We start from the raw sequence: 17,500 nt of genomic DNA on the forward strand, positions 1-17,500 counted from the left end.
ACATACATACATAATTATGTACATCATACATACATACATACATACATACATACATACATGAATAAATTTATTAATAAATTAATTAATTAAATAATAAATAAATAACTAAATAAATGAATAGATGAATCAATCAATCGATAATAAAACACGACCGACGGCAGGTGCTGATGTGTGCATGCAGTAGTTAAACGAATCAGCTTAGCCTTGATATCGTGGTTTACATTGCTGTATTACTGTCATTGACCTCAATCCGCCGACGATATTGATCAACAATAATTGAGTCAGCGCTGTCATCGGGTTACTACAACTGACCCTAAACTGGACAATTTGAAGACTGTTGAGTTGGCGCCATGGTCAGTGATTTTTTTTTTTTTTCTTCGGAGGGAGATGACATCCAATCTATCACTCAGTCAGCTTACAAATCGGACAATTAGTCAGCAATATGTTAGCGGACTGGGTCGTTCAGCTGGCAACGAAACTGAACGAAGAAGAATATAATTATTATGGACGGATCAGGCACACGCCGTGAAAGCCAGTGTCAGACACACGCCATGAAAATCAGCGTCAGACACACACCATGAAAACCAGCGTCAGAAACACGCCATGAAAACCAGCGTCAGATGAAAACCAACGTCAGACACACACCATGAAAACCACCGTCAGATGAAAACCAGTGTCAGATGAAAACCAGCGTCGGACACACGCCATGAAAACCAGCGTCAGACACACACCATGAAAACCAGCGTCAGACACACGCCATGAAAACCAGCGCCAGACACACGCCATGAAAACCAGCGTCAGATGAAAACCAGCGTCGGACACACGCCATGAAAACCAGCGTCAGACACACGCCATGAAAACCAGCGTCAGACATCACCAGACAGGCCCTCTGTCTGACAATCACATGGAACCCCACCACCACCACCACCTACTCCCCCCAACTTCCCCCACCCCCGGGGAAAGAACGCCAAGAGAGTCCGCCAGAGAAACACAGTTCTGGCGAAAAGACTTCCGGGCACACACTAAGAAGATGGGCCTTCCATGGAGCCAGACAGAGACCAAGGAACAGGACGGGGACTGTTGTTAACTGCCTGTACCCAAATGGAGGTTAAAAAGTCTCAAGTAAGAAAGAAAGTAAGTACGATTCAATGTTCTAGACAAGAAATTTGGGGACGGTTTGTTTGTTGGGTTTTTTTTTTGTTTGTTTGTTTGTTTTTTGACTCACTTGTGTAAACAAAGTGAGTCTATGTTTTAACCCGGTGTTCGGTTGTCTGTGTGTGTGTGTGTGTGTGTGTGTGTGTGTGTGTGTGTCTGTGTGTCCGTGGTAAACTTTAACATTGACATTTCCTCTGCAAATACTTTGTTAGTTGACACCAAATTAGGCATAAAAATAGGAAAAATTCAGTTCTTTCCAGTCATCTTGTTTAAAACAATATTGCACCTCTGGGATGGGCACCAAAAAGCCTAATTATATGCAAACTGCATTTACTGTTATATTTATATTTTTTGTATTGTCTAAACTTGGCACTTTGATCTGATATTCTGAAAACCAGCGTCAGACACACACCATGCGCCTCTCTTGGTTTTTTTGTTGTTGTTGTTGTTGTTGCTTGTTTGTTTGTTTTTTGTTGTTGTTTTTTTCTTGTTGGTTTTTTTGTTTTTTTTGTGTGTTTTTTTTGGTTTTTTTTTTTTTTTTTTTTTTCTCTATCTCGGACCGCTAGCAACGAGTGGTACTAGCCGAATGGAGTTCTCTTTTCAACGGCCGATACCCAAAAGGGGGGATGATTCGCCTCAATAAGTCAGCCAGTCAGTCGGTCGGTCAGTCAGTCAGTCAGTCAGTCAGTAACAAACCAAATAAGTAACTAGGTTAGTAAGCGTGGAGTCAGAACATCAATCAGATTCTAACTGCCCGTACCGAATGAAATTCAGCGTGAAGGCCGCTAATCCCGCTAATGGACAGATTACGTCACCCAGTCAGTCCCCAGTTAATAAAGACTAGCGATGGCCTGCTGATACTAGGGGTCGATCAGTTTAATCACTCCATCAAAGCAAACACGACTGACGACAGCTGTTGGCGTCATCATATGAAACCATGTGCCTAGCTTCCGGCCAGAAATCGAACACACGTACATGAACATATTGAGACACACACACACACACACACACACACACACACACACACACACACACACACACACACACACACACGCAGAGAGAGAGAGAGAGAGAGAGAGAGAGAGATTCAGATTCAGACGATTTATTCAATTTAAGGTCACAGCCCCAGAGAGAGGGAGAGAAATTCAGATAATATAATTATTAATTTAAGGTCATAGCCCCCATGTGAATAGGAGGGCGATAACACAGAGTTTAACATGTGATACTACAACTATGTAAACACAACCAGCATAACCAGATACCACAACACTAAGGATACAAGTGTGTGTGTCTCTCTCTCTCTCTCTCTCTCTCTCTCTCACACACACACACACACACACACACACACACACACACACACACACACACACACACACACACACACACATTTGGAAAAATCAATTCACATTCAACGTACATAGACTGAAATACGTCGTGTATAAAAAAAATTAGAAAATGAATATATCAAATAATGGAAAGAGAAAAGAGAAAAAACATTAAAGCTAAAATTTTACAATACGATTGTAGCAGAGTACAAAACTGAAACCTACCTTTTAAATATATCAGATACAAAACACAGACAAGCTTTAACGAAACTCAGAATAAGCGCGCATGACCTAAAGATTGAGAAAGGTAGATATTTAAATATTCCACAAGAAGACAGATTGTGCAACAAGTGTAACATCCTGGAAGACGAAATCCATCTTCTTGATCATTGTATTAAATATAAAACCTTAAGGCAACAATTTTTAAAGGATATTCAAAATTCGAATAACACAGGACATATTCCCAGTCAGGTGATGCTAACAGATGATGAATATATACAAACAAGATTAGGAAAATTTGTGTATGAATGCTGCTGCAATTTACCGCATTAACTGATTGATAAATTGTGTGTTTTTCATTCGTTCATTCATTTACCATTGCAATTGTGTCTTATAAACCTTACGGTTTCATGACAATAAAATCTATTCTATTCTATTCTATTCTATTCTATTCTATTCTATTCACACACACACATACACAGAGTTATTAGAATGGCATGGTCTCTCTCACAGCTTACATATCGACTACAACTCCCAACAGAATTAGGCCACAGCATGTACGTGGGAATATTGACGTGCAATGCCACACACTGTTTTTTTGTTGTTGTTGTTGTGGTGGTGGTGGTGATAAAGGCCGAAAGAACACGTTGGTTCGGGCCTGCGTCACACACGGTCACACATACTCTGCTTTGTTGACTTCTTTCCATCCAAATATGCAAGCTGTTGCACACTGCAGTCGTCAGCCACCGATACAGGTGCGCTCTCTCTCTCTCTCTCTCTCTCTCTCTCTCTGTCTCTGTCTGTCTCTCTCTCTCTAACTTTGCACACGTGAAGAAAACAAGTGCATGCATTAGGCACATAACTTTCCGACTTCGTCGTCGTTCAGCAACGTGAACACACACACACACACACACACACACACACACACACACACACACACACACACACACACACACACACACACACACACACACACACACACACACACACACACACACACACACACACACACACACGAAAAAGTAGTATGGCTGCCTACATAACAGGGTAAAAATGGACATACACGTAAAAGCCCACTCGTGTACATACATATCGAGTGAACATGGGAGTTGCAGCCCACGAACGGAGAAGAAGAATAAGAAGAACACATATGCACACACACACACACACACACACACACACACACACACACACACACACACACACACACACACGTAAGAGTGTAATTGTGTGGGTGTGTCGTCTTCGTCGTCTTCTTCTTCTTCGATGATGATGATGATGATGATATAGATGCTGATACAGCGCCTATCCTCGGTCGGAGACCAAGCTCAAAGCGCTTTACAAACACGGGAGTCATTTGCACAACAGGCTGCCTACCTGGGTCGAATCGACTGACAGCTGCCACTGGGCAATCATGATTCATTTCCTGTGTCATTCAATCAGGTTTCAGTCACGCACAGATATTACTCATACGGACATGTAATATTTTACATTATGACCGTTTCATTTATTTACCCCCGCCTTTGTTGGCAGCCATACCGCGTTTTTTGGGGGTGTGCATGCTGGGTATGTTGTTTTCATAACCCACCGAACGTTGACATGGATCTACGTGATCTTAAACGTGCGTATTTTATCTTCTGCGAACGAATACACACGGTGGTGGTTCAGGCACTAGCAGGTGCACATTTGTTGACCTGTGAGATCGGAAAAAATCTCCACCCCTCACCTGCCAAGTGCCGTTACCGAGATTCGAACCCGGGCCCGAAAGATTGAAAGTCCAACGGTTTAACCACTCGGCGATTGCGCGCGTCTTATTATTATCATTGTTTTGTAATTATTGTTGTTTTCATTAATTGCATCATTACGTTATTTTTTTTCAGTGTTGTAGTAGTTGTGATTGTTATTCAATGTGCTGAAATCTGAAGATGACATTCGAGACTATACACAGCGAAGGCGAGACACAGAAACCGACTCGCGGAGTGGGGGGGGGGGGGGGTGGCGGGGGGGGGGGGAGGTCATCAGCTATCATGAAGAAAAAGAAAGAAATGCAGACCGAGAAACACGTGGCGAAAAGTCCGCGCAGACATACAAAAAAAATGATGTGCCTTTCCTGGAACTCACACAGAGGCAAAGTCACCGGAAACGGCACATTGGAGGTCTCGTATTGTACGGCTTACTCCCCAGGAGGAGTGAAGGCCTAAGTAAGTAAGTAGGTAAGTAAACTTCAGTGTTCCAGACAAGATATATGGACTTGGGTTAAACGACCAATTCGCTAACGTTCTGAGATGAACTGATTGTCCAGGGTTTGGGTCTTGATTCGCTAGAAGGTTGGGTTGTTCTAGATGGTGAGTCGTAGATGTCAATCCAGTAGGGAGGTTCGTCTGGCGTTACAGCAGTCAAAAGTGAGGGAACGTCCAGGCTGATATTCCGAGATGTGGATAGGGGGGTGCGGGGGGTGGGGGGGGGGCGGGAGTGGGGGGGCGTGGAGTGTAGTGGGGAGGGAGTTGAGAGGGATACGTTCCAAGAGGGAAGTCCTGGCTTTTTTTTTTTTTTTTTTTTTTTTTTTTTAGTCCAACAATTGTATTTGTGAATCGTCTTTGAACCAAAATAGCCATTTGATCAGCCGCTACATAACTAAACGTTATTCAGTACACATGCAAGAAAGCATCTGGTGGTGCTCATTACAGTGGCTGCATCCACCGCCGTTTACCGTACACTCATCATCATTTCATCATGCCCCAAAGAACAGTTTCAGTATCAGTTTCAGTTGCTCAAGGAGACGTCACTGCGTTCGGACAAATCCATATACGCTACACCACATCTGCCAAGCAAGATGCCTGACCAGCAGCGTAACCCAACGCTCTTAGTCAGGCCTTGAGAAAAAAAAAGAACAAAACTGTGCAAGTTTCCAATTGTTCCTGAACATTGTGTGTGTGTGTGTGTTTGTGTGTGTGTGTGTGTGTGTGTGTGTGTGTGTGTGTGTGTGTGTGTGAACCTTGTAGACAGGATGGGTTCACGGCTGAAGGATTTCCACTCTGTATCGTCTTGGCATTGTACACGTCTGTCGCGGCTTATGAGGGGTGGGGTGGTTAGGGTCCTGTGGGGATGGGGCCTAATTGGACTTTGAGGGGTACCTTGGCTAATGAGGTCATGTTTGGAGAAAGGAGGTGGAGGGGCGGGGTGGCGGGGGGCGGGGGGGGGGCTAGGAGCTGGGGCTTGGAAGGGGCATGGTATTGGGTAACGAGGGGGTACACAGAAAATGGAATGTAAGAAGAAAGAAGTGTGTGAGCCATGGGACTTGAGGGTGTCGTAGCTAATGAGGAAATGCTTGGAGGAGCGGGTAGAGAGAGAGAGGGGACATGGAGGAGGGAGAGAGAGGTAGGGGTGGGGTTGGGGCAATAGTGTATGATGGGGAAAGAGCTTAATTGGAACTGAGGGTATTGTGGCAAACGAGGAAATGTTTAGATGAGGGGGGGGGAGGGAGGGAGAAGACAAAGGGGGAGGGGGGGTGGTAAGGGTCAGTTGGGGGGTGGTGGGAGGCCTTATAAAACTTGATGGTGCTGTGACTAATGAGGAAATGTTTGGAGGAGGGGGTGTGGGTGTGGGGGTGTGAGCAGGTGCTGGGAAGGGGGGTGGTACTGGGTAATGAGGGGGGTACACAGAAAAAGGAATGTAAGAAAGGAGGAGTGTGCGTGGGGGGAGGGGAGGAGTGCACGGGGATGGGGGGGGGGAGGAACATGTTCTCTGTCTCTCACACACACACGCACACACGCACACACACACACACACACACACACACACACACACACATACGCTCCACATTCCTACATGAATGGCAAGATTTCTCAGTCAGAGTCATATTTGTAAAAGTTGCGTCAACATTATAAAGTGGCGCTGTCCACAAACTTTCCCATGTGATCTGCATGATTATCTCTTGGACACATTAAGGCTTGTGTGCACATTGAACAAAGACAATATGGCATCCCACAAAACAACCACTCAAATAAATGATAATGACTAGATTTTAAAGAGATCAGTGCACAGAGGGGAGAGAGAGAGAGAGAGAGAGAGAGAGAGAGAGAGAGAGATTGTGTTCAATGGCGGTAGGTTTTTGTCCATTACCGGTAATATGTAAAATGACGCGCATTACTGGTAACGGGCAATGTTTTGCGAATTACCGATGATGGGCAAGCGTTCAAAGTTGCGTGTTTCCGGTAGTGGCTAAGTAGTGCGAAAGAGATATCAAAGTCAGCTGACCGACTTTCAGTCTCATGATTCTTTCAGTATGGTGAGCTTGGATCGGCTAGAAATATTAGTCCAGCATTTTGTGTATATGACCCTTCAACACGGAAAAGGTGAGGGGGGGGGAGGGGGGAAGAAGAAACAATTGTTTGAATAAGCAGTAAATATGAGATTGATTGTGGCATCATAGTCTATTCCGGGTGCCGGACATATCTCTTAAAACATTAAAATATCAGCTGGTGTAACTTTCATTCTCAGCACTGCTTTTCCACAGCTGTCAGCATGGACAGGCCATGCCAACATGAATTTGAAGACGTCACAGCGCAACAGTTACAACCACCACAACCACCACTATCATCATGATCATCACCATCATTATCATCGCTATCATCAACATCATAACCACCACCACAAGCACCACCACAACCATCACCATCTTCATCATCATCATCATCGTTGTCGTCGTCGTCGTCGTCGTCGTTATCATCATCATCATCATCAACATCATCATCGTTGTCATTATCAGCATCTTCATCATCATTATCATCATCTTCATCATCATCATCGTTATCATTGTCAGCATCTTCATCATCATCATCATCACCATCGTCATCATTATCATCATCTTCATCATCTTCATCTTCATCATCATCATTATCATTATTGTCATCATCATCATCATCATCATCAGTGGAACTGCTCACCGCTAGCCTTCCACACCACCACTACCACTGCCACGAACTCGTATACTGTAGGCTTTTGCTGTTTCCCCCTACAACCCCCCCCCCCCCCCCCGTTCCCACCCTTCCCGCACACACACACACACACACACACACTAACCCACCTACTCCTTACCCCTCACGCACACACATGCACACACACACACACAGACAGGGCAGCGTCTGACTGTTCACCATCATGATTTCCCCGCAGAATCAGTGCAGGCAACCTTCCTTCCTTCCTACCCACTAGCTTCCTCCGGGCTGAGGGAGGCACCCCTGGCACTTGATGGATGAATTATGCATGGCCAGGGGGAAGGGTTATGGTGGAAGGCGGTGGCGAGGGGGAGGGGGGATAGGGGGGAAGGGAGAAGAATAAAAAGAGTGAAGGTCTGGGGGATGGTGGTGGTAAAGATCAGCGTGGCGGATGAGGAAGTTGAGGGGGAGAGGTTGTGGCGAGACTACCTGCCAATCACCTCTTGTACTATAGTGTGGTGGGCGTCTTGCGTGGCGAGACACTTTGTAACAAAAAGTCTGATGGCAGTAGTTAAGTGTTGGGGTGGTTGTTGATGGAGACATCCTTGTTTTGTAACATAGTTATTATGATATGTACTTTGTGACCTCACTGGGGGATTGAGGTCTCACGGTGGAGTGTCGAAGTACAGGTAGCAGGTTGGTGGGAGTGCTTTTGTTTTTTTTAAGGGGTGGATCAAGGATTTACTGCAGTTGGCTAAAGCTTAAATTGGCCAAATGGCTGGCTACGTTTGTAGGGAAGCAGGCGAGAACATGGTCTCGTTGGTTCACACTTCATGCAAAGGTTACTCGTTTGTGTGCTTGTGAAATGGGCTCTCATCTCTCCCCCACTCTTCTACCACTCACCATCTCTCTCCCTTTGTCTGTTTGTCTCTGCCTGTCTGCTGTCTCTCTCTCTTTTTCTCTCTGTCTGTCTGTCTATGTCTCAAGGCCTGACTAAGCGCGTTGGGTTATGCTGCTGGTCAGGCATCTGCTTGGCAGATGTGGTGTAGCGTATATGGATTAGTCTGAACGCAGTGACGCCTCCTTGAGCTACTGAAACTGAAACTTGTGTGCACGTGAAATGGGCTCTCATCTCTTCCCCACTCTTCTACCACTCACCATCTCTCTCCCTTTGTCTGTTTGTCTCTGCCTGTCTGTCTGCTGTCTCTATCTCTCTTTTTCTCTCTGTCTGTCTATCTGTCTATGTCTATCAATCTATTTGGAACGAGCTAGCCTCTGCAACGTCTACACCCTCCTGCAGAAAGCCCAAGCCAGGTGGGCTGGACATTATTGTCAGAATGCCAGACAGTCGACTGCCTAAGCAGCTGCTGTATGTAGAACTGTGTCAGGGCAAGCGCTTAGTTGGAGGGTAAAAGAAACGCTACAAAGACTGCGTCAGAGCGTACTTCAAAGACCTGGGCGTCGACATCAATACGTTGGAAACGCTTGCTCTGGACCGTCCAGCAAGATCACCACAGGAGCCCGTGTGGCTGAAGCCAGGCGCATCACCGACGCGCAGCGAAACGCGTGCTGTGCGCAAGACCCGAGCAGCATCCACTGCCACGACAGCAGCCACTCACTTGTGTTCCTCGTGTGGACGAGGCTTCAGAGCCTGGATTGGCCTCACCAGTCACCTTCGGACCCACAGCCAGCCACCAATCTTCCATCTGACTCGTGAAGCCACTGCCATCTTTGAATCTGAAGGGCAAACATCAACATTTATCTATTTATATCTCTCTAAATAAATTTTTTTTAAAGTTTCCATTTCGATTTCTTCTTTTCATCCTTCTCATTCCCTTTCCCTTCGTACTCTTCCTCCATCTCTATCTTTCCTCTCTACATCTTTGTTCTTCTTCTCCCCCATCTTCATCCTCACGCCCCTCATCCTCATCCTCCTTCTTCTCTTCCTCCTCTTCTTCCTCCTCCTCCTCCTCCTTCTTCTTCTTCTCCTCCTCCTTCTTCTTCTTCTTCTTCTTCTTCTTCTTCTTCTTCTTCTTCTTCTTCTTCTTCGCGTCCTCCTCTTCCTTCACTTCCTCCACCTCCTTCCCCAATCTTCTCCCCGTTCTTTTTCTTCTTTTTCTTCTGCTCCTCCTCCTCCTCCTCCTTCTCCTCCTCCTCCTCCTTCTTCTTCTTCTTTGCGTCCTCCTCTTCCTCCTCCTCCTCCACCTCCTGCCCCGACCTCCTCCCCATTCTTCTTCTTCTTCTTCTTCTTCTTCTCCTCCTCCTCATCGTTTGCTTCCTGCTCTTTCTGTCCCTGTCACTGAACGTAGTTCCAGTTCCAGCCCTGGAGATAAATGATGCAGATCTGAACGACATACGCAATGACGAAGAAGACAATAATGACAGGTTCTGCACAGTAGTAAATCATGGAGACAGTGTGGTAGGGACGGGATATACGGTGGCTGGATTGGGGGGGTGGAGGAGATATAGGCGGTTGGAGGGTCAAAGGGTGGGGGCAGGGGTGGGCGGTGGGGCGGTGGGGGGGGGGGGGAGTTGATTGGGGTTGGTGGTTATTGTCTCGTTCAGAGAGCAAGGACGTTTACCAGCTTGCCCTGTAACTGTATAACTACTATATAACTAAATGTTTAACTACTTTCGATCCGTCGTAACAACCGACAGAGAAGCAAGCACATGTTGGATGTCTTTGTGTGTGTGTGTGTGTGTGCGTGTGTGTGTGTGTGGGTGTGTGTGTGTGTGTGTGTGACCGACTACTATCAGCTTTGGCTGTTGCCGTTGACAATGGATTACCATTGACAAATTGACGCTTTGACGACTACTATCTGTGTTGGCTTTTGCCGTTGATTCTGGATTGCAACCGACGAACTGACGGTTGTGACCTACTACTATCGGTGTTGGCTTTTGCCGTTGATTCTGGATTGCAACCGACGAACTGACGGTTGTAATCGAGTACAATCGTTGTTTGTGGCCGTTGACGAAGGATTACAACAGACATATTGACGGTTTTGACCGACGACTATCGGTGATGGTTTTGTTACCGTTCACAATTGGTTACAACCGATAAATTGACGTTTTGACGACTACTATTGGTGTTGACTGTTGCCGTTTGACAATGGATTACAACCGACAAATTGACGTTGTGACGACTACTATTAGTGTTCCGTTGACAATTTACGTTGTGACGACTACTATTAGTGTTCCGTTGACAATGGATTACAACCGACAAATTTACGTTGTGACGACTACTATTGGTGTTCCGTTGACAATGGATTACAACCGACAAATCGACGGTTTTGACCGACGACTATCGGTGATGGTTCTGTTACTGTTTACAATGGGTTACAGCCGATAAATTGATGTTGTGACGACTACTATTGGTGTTACGTTGACAATCGTTGACAATGGATAACAACCGAGAAATTTACGGTTGTAACCGAGTATTGTCGTTGTTTGTTGCCGTTGACAATGGATTACAACCGATAAATTGACGTTGTGACAACTATTACCGGTGTTGGTCTGTTACCGTTGACAAAGGTTTACCCCATGACAAATTGACAGTTGTGACCAACACACTTCGCTATGCAGCAGAACCCGTGGAAAGCTATTCTCAGAACTTCTTGTGGATTCTGTGTTTAACTCTCACCATACGAACGGCGAAAGAGACGACGTTAACAGCGTTTCATCCCAATGATCATCATCAAAATATTGCAAGCGGAAGGCTCTTATACTGAAGAGGTGAATGTTGACAAAGAATACAACAGTTCTGACGACGGAAGCTAAAGGTTGGGTCATTCAGACACCCACTGGACATCCGAGGGGTCTGTGTAGAGGGGTAGAGAGGACTGGCCGTACTGAGTGAGTTAAAAATTCGTTTGAAATTATGGCAAAGCAATTGTTTTAGGCGACACTTGTATCGCTGAATGCTGGGAACAAACGTGGTTGATAGGCGATGGGTTGGTGAGATTCGTGTCTCTCTCTTCTTCTGCAGAAAGACAGACCACTGCGCTTGTCGATGGGCGATAGGGAGGAGGGGGTGCTGGGTGTGCAGGGCACGTGTGAACGAGAATCCCCTCCCCCACCACAACCCTCAAACTCTCTCTCTCACTCCCCCCGCCCCCCTCCTCCACCCCCACCACCCACCCCTAATTCCCAAGCCACTCGTCGTCCTCTTCCCCCCCCCCACCCCCACCCCCCCGCCCTACCCCCAATGAGATCCAGTCTATATTTAGTATACAGGTCAATGTCCGCCCACCCATCCCCAAACCCCCCACAGCCCCGCCACCACCCTTTCCATAACCCACACACACACACTTCCAGGGCTTCCTCTAGGGGGTTGGGGTGGTGGCGGGAGGGAAGAAAGGAGGGGGGGGGGTTATGTGTGATGGCAATAGTTGTGGTTGGGGTAGGATGGGGATTGTCTACCGTGGTCCTTGCCGTGCCTAGGGGAATGTATGTATGTATGTATGTATACAAAATGTATGTATGTATGTATGTATGTCAGTGCAGGTGGGAGAGAGGGGAAAGATGTGCTGGGCACTGTGCAATGCAGACAACCCGATCGATAACCCCAAAACGACTACTGTCGTAGTGGTCAGAGCCAACCAAGGTGCTGCACATTGCTGTTACTGTTGTTGGAGGAAGGTGGCAGAATGGTTAGCACGCTTGTCTGCCAACGCAGAGTCCGTGAGGGTCTGGGTTCGAATCCCGCTCTCGCCCTTTCTCCCAAGTTTGACTGGAAAAATCAGACCGAGCGTTTCGTCATTCAGAAGAGATGATAAACAGAGGTCCCGTGTGCAGCACGTACTTGGCACACTGAAAAAGAACCCATGGCAACAATAAAAAGTGTCTTTCTTCCGGCAAAGCTCGCTAGAATAAATCTGCTCTCATAGGTATGCATATATTTGCACGCGTTGGGTCATGCTGCTGTCAGGCATCTGCCTAGCAGATGTGGTGTAGCGCATATGGATTTGTCCGAACGCATTGTGTGTGTGTGTGTGTGTGTGTGTGTGTGTGTGTGTGTGTGTGTGTGTGTGTGTGTGTGTGTGTGTGTGTTCTTGTATGTTTGGCGATCAATTAAACGTCTGTTTACTAAAGTGATTTTAGATGGGGGTGGGGGGAATGTGTGCATGTGCATGTGTACTGTGCGAGCATGCATGTACATGAGAAAGCGCTCAAGCTGTGTACATGTACTTATCTGACAGGAATAAGAAGTGAAAAGTGAGAGAGAAAGAAAAAAAGAATCGAATAAATGAACCATAAAATGAATTGATCAACAAAAAGAGGGAATGTGATGTCAGATAGTTTACAGGTAAATACTTACTGGAGATTTGGATGAACAACCACAAAACATTGTAAGTCAGAGATGAAGAGGTCAATTATTTTTTAACTGTATTTTTTTTCCATCTGTACTTCAAATACACTGTGTACTTCCTTACTGATGTGAGACTGAATGTTTATTACGTACGTTTATGTCAAACTTTGTGTGATTATTTTTCATTATTATTTTAAAAGGTTATGTTTAAACTTATCCCGAGCAAATTTGTCCACCAGAGAATAACATTTTCGTTGCATGTGTGCGTGCGTGCGTTGGGGTGTGTGTGTGTGTGTGTGTGTGTGTGTGTGTGTGTGTGTCTGTTTCTCTGTGTGTGTGCGTGTGTGTGTGCGTGTGGTGTGTCTGTTTCTCTGTGTGTGTGTGTGTGTGTGTGTGTGTGTGTGTGTGTGTGTGTGTGTGTGTGTGAGTGAGTGTGTGTGTGTGTGTGTCTGTTTCTGTGTGTGTGTGTGTGTGTGTGTGTGTGTGTGTGTGTGTGTGTGTGTGTGTGTGTGTGTGTGTGTCATACAGACCCTAGGGGTGAGGGAGCATCAGCACCAGCCAGAGGAGGAGGAGGGGGAGGAGCGAGGGGAGGCAGCAGGTAGAGTCATGGGCTCCAAAGGGTCCAAGCTGTCCAAGGAGGACCTTCGCTTCCTGGAGGAGAACACCAACTTCAAGCGTAACGAGATCAAGCAGTGGTTTAAAGGCTTCATGGTGAGTGGAAGTAGTGGTAGCAGCAGCAGCAGCAGCAGCAGTTGTAGTTGTAGTAGTAGCTGTTGTTGTTATTGTAGCAGCAGCAGCTGCAGCAACAGCAACAGCAGTAGTAGCAGAAGTAATAATACCAGTAGTGGTAGTGTTGGTTGTGGTGGTGGTGGTGGTGGTGGTGGTGGTGGTGGTGGTGATGATGTTGATGATGATGATATGATGATATGAGTACTTAAATAGCGCCTATACTCGGTCAGAGACCAAACTCAAAGTGCTTTTCAAACACGGAGTCATTTGCACAGCAGGCTGCCTACCTTGGTAGAGCCGACTGACAGCTGTCAATTGGGCGCTCGTCATTCGTTTCCTGTGTCATTCAGTCAGGTTTCAGTTACACACACACATGTACACTCATACAGACATGTAACATTCTACGTGTATGATCGTTTTGTTCATTTACCCCCACCACCACCACCCCCCACCACCCCCACCACCACCACCCCCCCTTCCCCCCTCCTATCTCCGCAGAAGTACTCCGATTTCTTGGGTATGCATGCTGGGTATGTTAATGTTTCCATGACCCCACCGAACGCTGACATGAATTACAGGATCTTTAACGTGCGTATTTGATCCTCTGCTTGTGTATACACACTTAGGTGGTGCAGGCACTAACAAGTCTGCACACAGGTTGACTAGGGAGATCGAAAAAATCTCAACCCTTTACCCACCAGGCGCCGTTACCGAGATTCGAACCCGGGACCCTCTCAGAGTGAAAGTCCAACGATTTAACCACTCGACTGTTTTGAGTCGGCATTAATGTGTGTGGCCGTCTAACACCCGCCAATGTAGGTAGTCATACACCATTTTTGAGGATATAATAATGATTAAACAAGAGAGGCAAGGCCTTCAAGACTCACTTGTGATACACTTTTTTTTTTTTTTTTTAATCCAAGCTTTTTATGTATTGAGTATAATTTCAAAATGTAATGTTTAAAATGAGAAAGATCAGTTTAAAGCAAATTAAGTCCCCTAGCGTTAATTACAGAGTAATTTCCCTTTTTTACTATCTGCACCAAAACGTTTGCAAAATAAATAAAACTTCCATGCTTAACAAAAGAAGTTCCTGTTTGAACAAAAAATGATAATAATGACTACTCTTGTTGTTGGGTCAGAATATCAAATCAAAGTGCCAAGTTTAGAGAATACAAAAAATATAAATATAACAGTAAATGCAGTTTGCATATAATTAGGCTTCTTTTTTTCTTTCTTTTTTTTTGTGCCCATCCCAGAGGTGCAATATTGTTTTAAACAAGATGACTGGAAAGAACTGAATTTTTCCTATTTTTATGCTTAATTTGGTGTCAACTGACAAAGTATTTGCAGAGAAAATGTCAATGTTAAAGTTTACCACGGACACACACACACACACACACACACACACACACACACACACACACACACACACACACACACACACAACCGAACACCGGGTTTAAACATAGACTCACTTTGTTTACACAAGTGAGTCAAAAAATGAATAAATGCACATTAAAATAACGCTTGTCCTGTGGCTCTCAGCGCTTTTAACAACAGATGTTGTAAAGGGGATGAGGCACGGGAATATATATAACAAAACAGCATAAGATGTAAATTCACTAAATATACCATTTTAGCTACCCACCCACTCAATCATCAAAACCCTTCACACACAGATTCAGTTTCAGTTTCAATTTCAAGGAGGTGTGAGAGCGTACTGACATATCCATAATTTATGCACTTAGAGCTAGGTCTCCGATCGACAACAGGCGCTATGTAAGTATCCATATCACTCTCTGCGCCACATCTGCTGAAATAAATGAAGCATATGTATGCCTGATCTTCACATAACTGGTAAGTTTGACATGGTAAGTATAATTATGTATCACCAAACATGGAGTTTAACACAAACCCCTCCTTTTTCTATGATATAGGGTGCGTAACTGCATCACAAAGCTAAACTTAATACTAAAACTGAATGGATTATCCTGGCTAAGATTCGGTTTTCTATGATAAAGGGATCAATACTGCATAGCACAGCTAAACTAAACACTAGCACGATTACCCAGGCTAAAAAGTATTGTTGTTGTTGTTTTTTTCCAAATGTAGAAAAATACATTAGGTGTGTCGGTCTGGTATAATTCTGATGTTCTTTGTGATCCATGAAACTAGACTATCATTGTGGACTGAATTACGAACTGACGTGTCATGTTCTGTACGTTATTCTACATTCATACTTGTGTTGTTTGTGCGTTTGTTTGTTTGTTTGTTTGTTTTCTGTTTGTTTATTTGTCATGAACACGCTTGCAGAGTTTTATCGTATTGTACGTGCAATGCGATTGCACCATACACCATATGTTAACTCTCTCCATACGAACGGCGAAAGAGACGACGTTAACAGCGTTTCACCCCAATTACCATCATCAAAATATTGCAAGCGGAAGGCTCTTATACTGAAGAGGTGAATGTTGACAAAGAATACCACAATTCTGACGACGGAAGCTAAAGGTTGGGTCATTCAGACACCCACTGGACATCTGAGGGGTCTGTGTAGAGGAGAAGAGAGGACTGGCCGTACTGAGTGAGTTAACGTCATGTTGTGTTGGTTTGGCGTGTAGGTTGGAAATATGTTAATATATGTTCAAGTGATAAACACACACACCACACACACACACACACACACACACACACACACACACATCCTGTGCAAAACAGTGGTTTTCTATGATTTTGGGTTCGATAGTCGCTCGTGAAATATGATCGTACTTGGCTCTCTCTTGCGCTGCAACATCTGTCAAGTAGCCTCCTGCCACAGTTATCGCGCGCGTGTGTGTGTGTGTGTGTGTGTGCGTGTGTGTGCATGTGTGTATATGTCTGTGTATTTGTGTGTCTGTGTGTCTGTGTGTGTCTGTGTGTGTCTGTATCTGTGTATCTGTGTGTGTATGTGTGTGCGTGCGTGGGTGCTGGGTGGGTAGACATGGGGATGGATGGATGGGTGTATGTACGTGTATCGTTGTGTGTGTGTGTGTGTGTGTGTGTGTGTGTGTGTGTGTGTGTGTGTGTGTGTGTGTGTGTGTGTGCGTGCGTGCGTGCGCGCGCGCGCGCCAGATGTGGCAGGCTTGCACATACAAGTTCACGTGTTTTTGTTTGTTTGGTTGGTTGGTTTTTATGTTTTTTTGGTTTTTTTCCAATAATTCCTGCTCACAAATTTGCTCAATTTTTTAAGACACTAATTGCTTCCTGCGCCGATCGATTCGTTATTCTATCGATCATTTTCCTTATATCTTTCGACAATGATGATAAATTAAAGAAATGATATCCATCAGATATGCACGTTATGTGTGTGTGTGTGTGTGTGTGTGTGTGTGTGTGCGTGCGTGCGTGCGTGCGTTTGTGTGTGTGTGTGTGTGTGTGTGTGATATTTATTTTGTTTTATTTTGCTTTGTTTATTTGAGACAGAGATGTGATTAACTGGGTGAACTTTCAGAATTGATACTATTTCTTCCCACTAGTGAACGACTAGACTTGAACAGACTGCTCTTTGGAAAGCAGTGAGGAGGAGGAGGAATTTTGTTTAATGTCCCGTCACGTATATCGGTGATTTAAGACACTTTGTTAAAGTATTTACATATACATTTGAGTATTATCGGTTAGAAGGGGTGGGAGATGTGAATGAATGGAGGGTTGGGAGAAACTGGGCAAATGAGGCTGAAATGAGGGTGAAATCTGAAAAAAAAATCTAAATACAATTACAGGAAATTACTTACTTAAAGGACTTCGTAAAAGAGAAGTCGTTAAACTGACAAGCGAAACAACTGATA

General features: G+C 45.1%; 1 protein-coding gene across 1 annotated transcript in view; it reads left to right on the top strand.

Moving 5' to 3' along the window:
- LOC143294534 (neuronal calcium sensor 2-like) overlaps positions 1-17,500 on the top strand; it is a 69,325-nt gene that overhangs the window by 20,847 nt on the left and 30,978 nt on the right. Inside the window, exon 2 of the mRNA XM_076605899.1 lies at positions 13,473-13,655. Within this exon, the coding sequence (XP_076462014.1) occupies positions 13,551-13,655 (105 nt within the window). The 5' untranslated portion in view covers positions 13,473-13,550. The remainder of the gene's footprint in view (positions 1-13,472; positions 13,656-17,500) is intronic.

The sequence above is a fragment of the Babylonia areolata genome, chromosome 20, assembly GCF_041734735.1.
Source record: "Babylonia areolata isolate BAREFJ2019XMU chromosome 20, ASM4173473v1, whole genome shotgun sequence".
Lineage (NCBI taxonomy): Eukaryota > Metazoa > Mollusca > Gastropoda > Neogastropoda > Buccinidae > Babylonia > Babylonia areolata.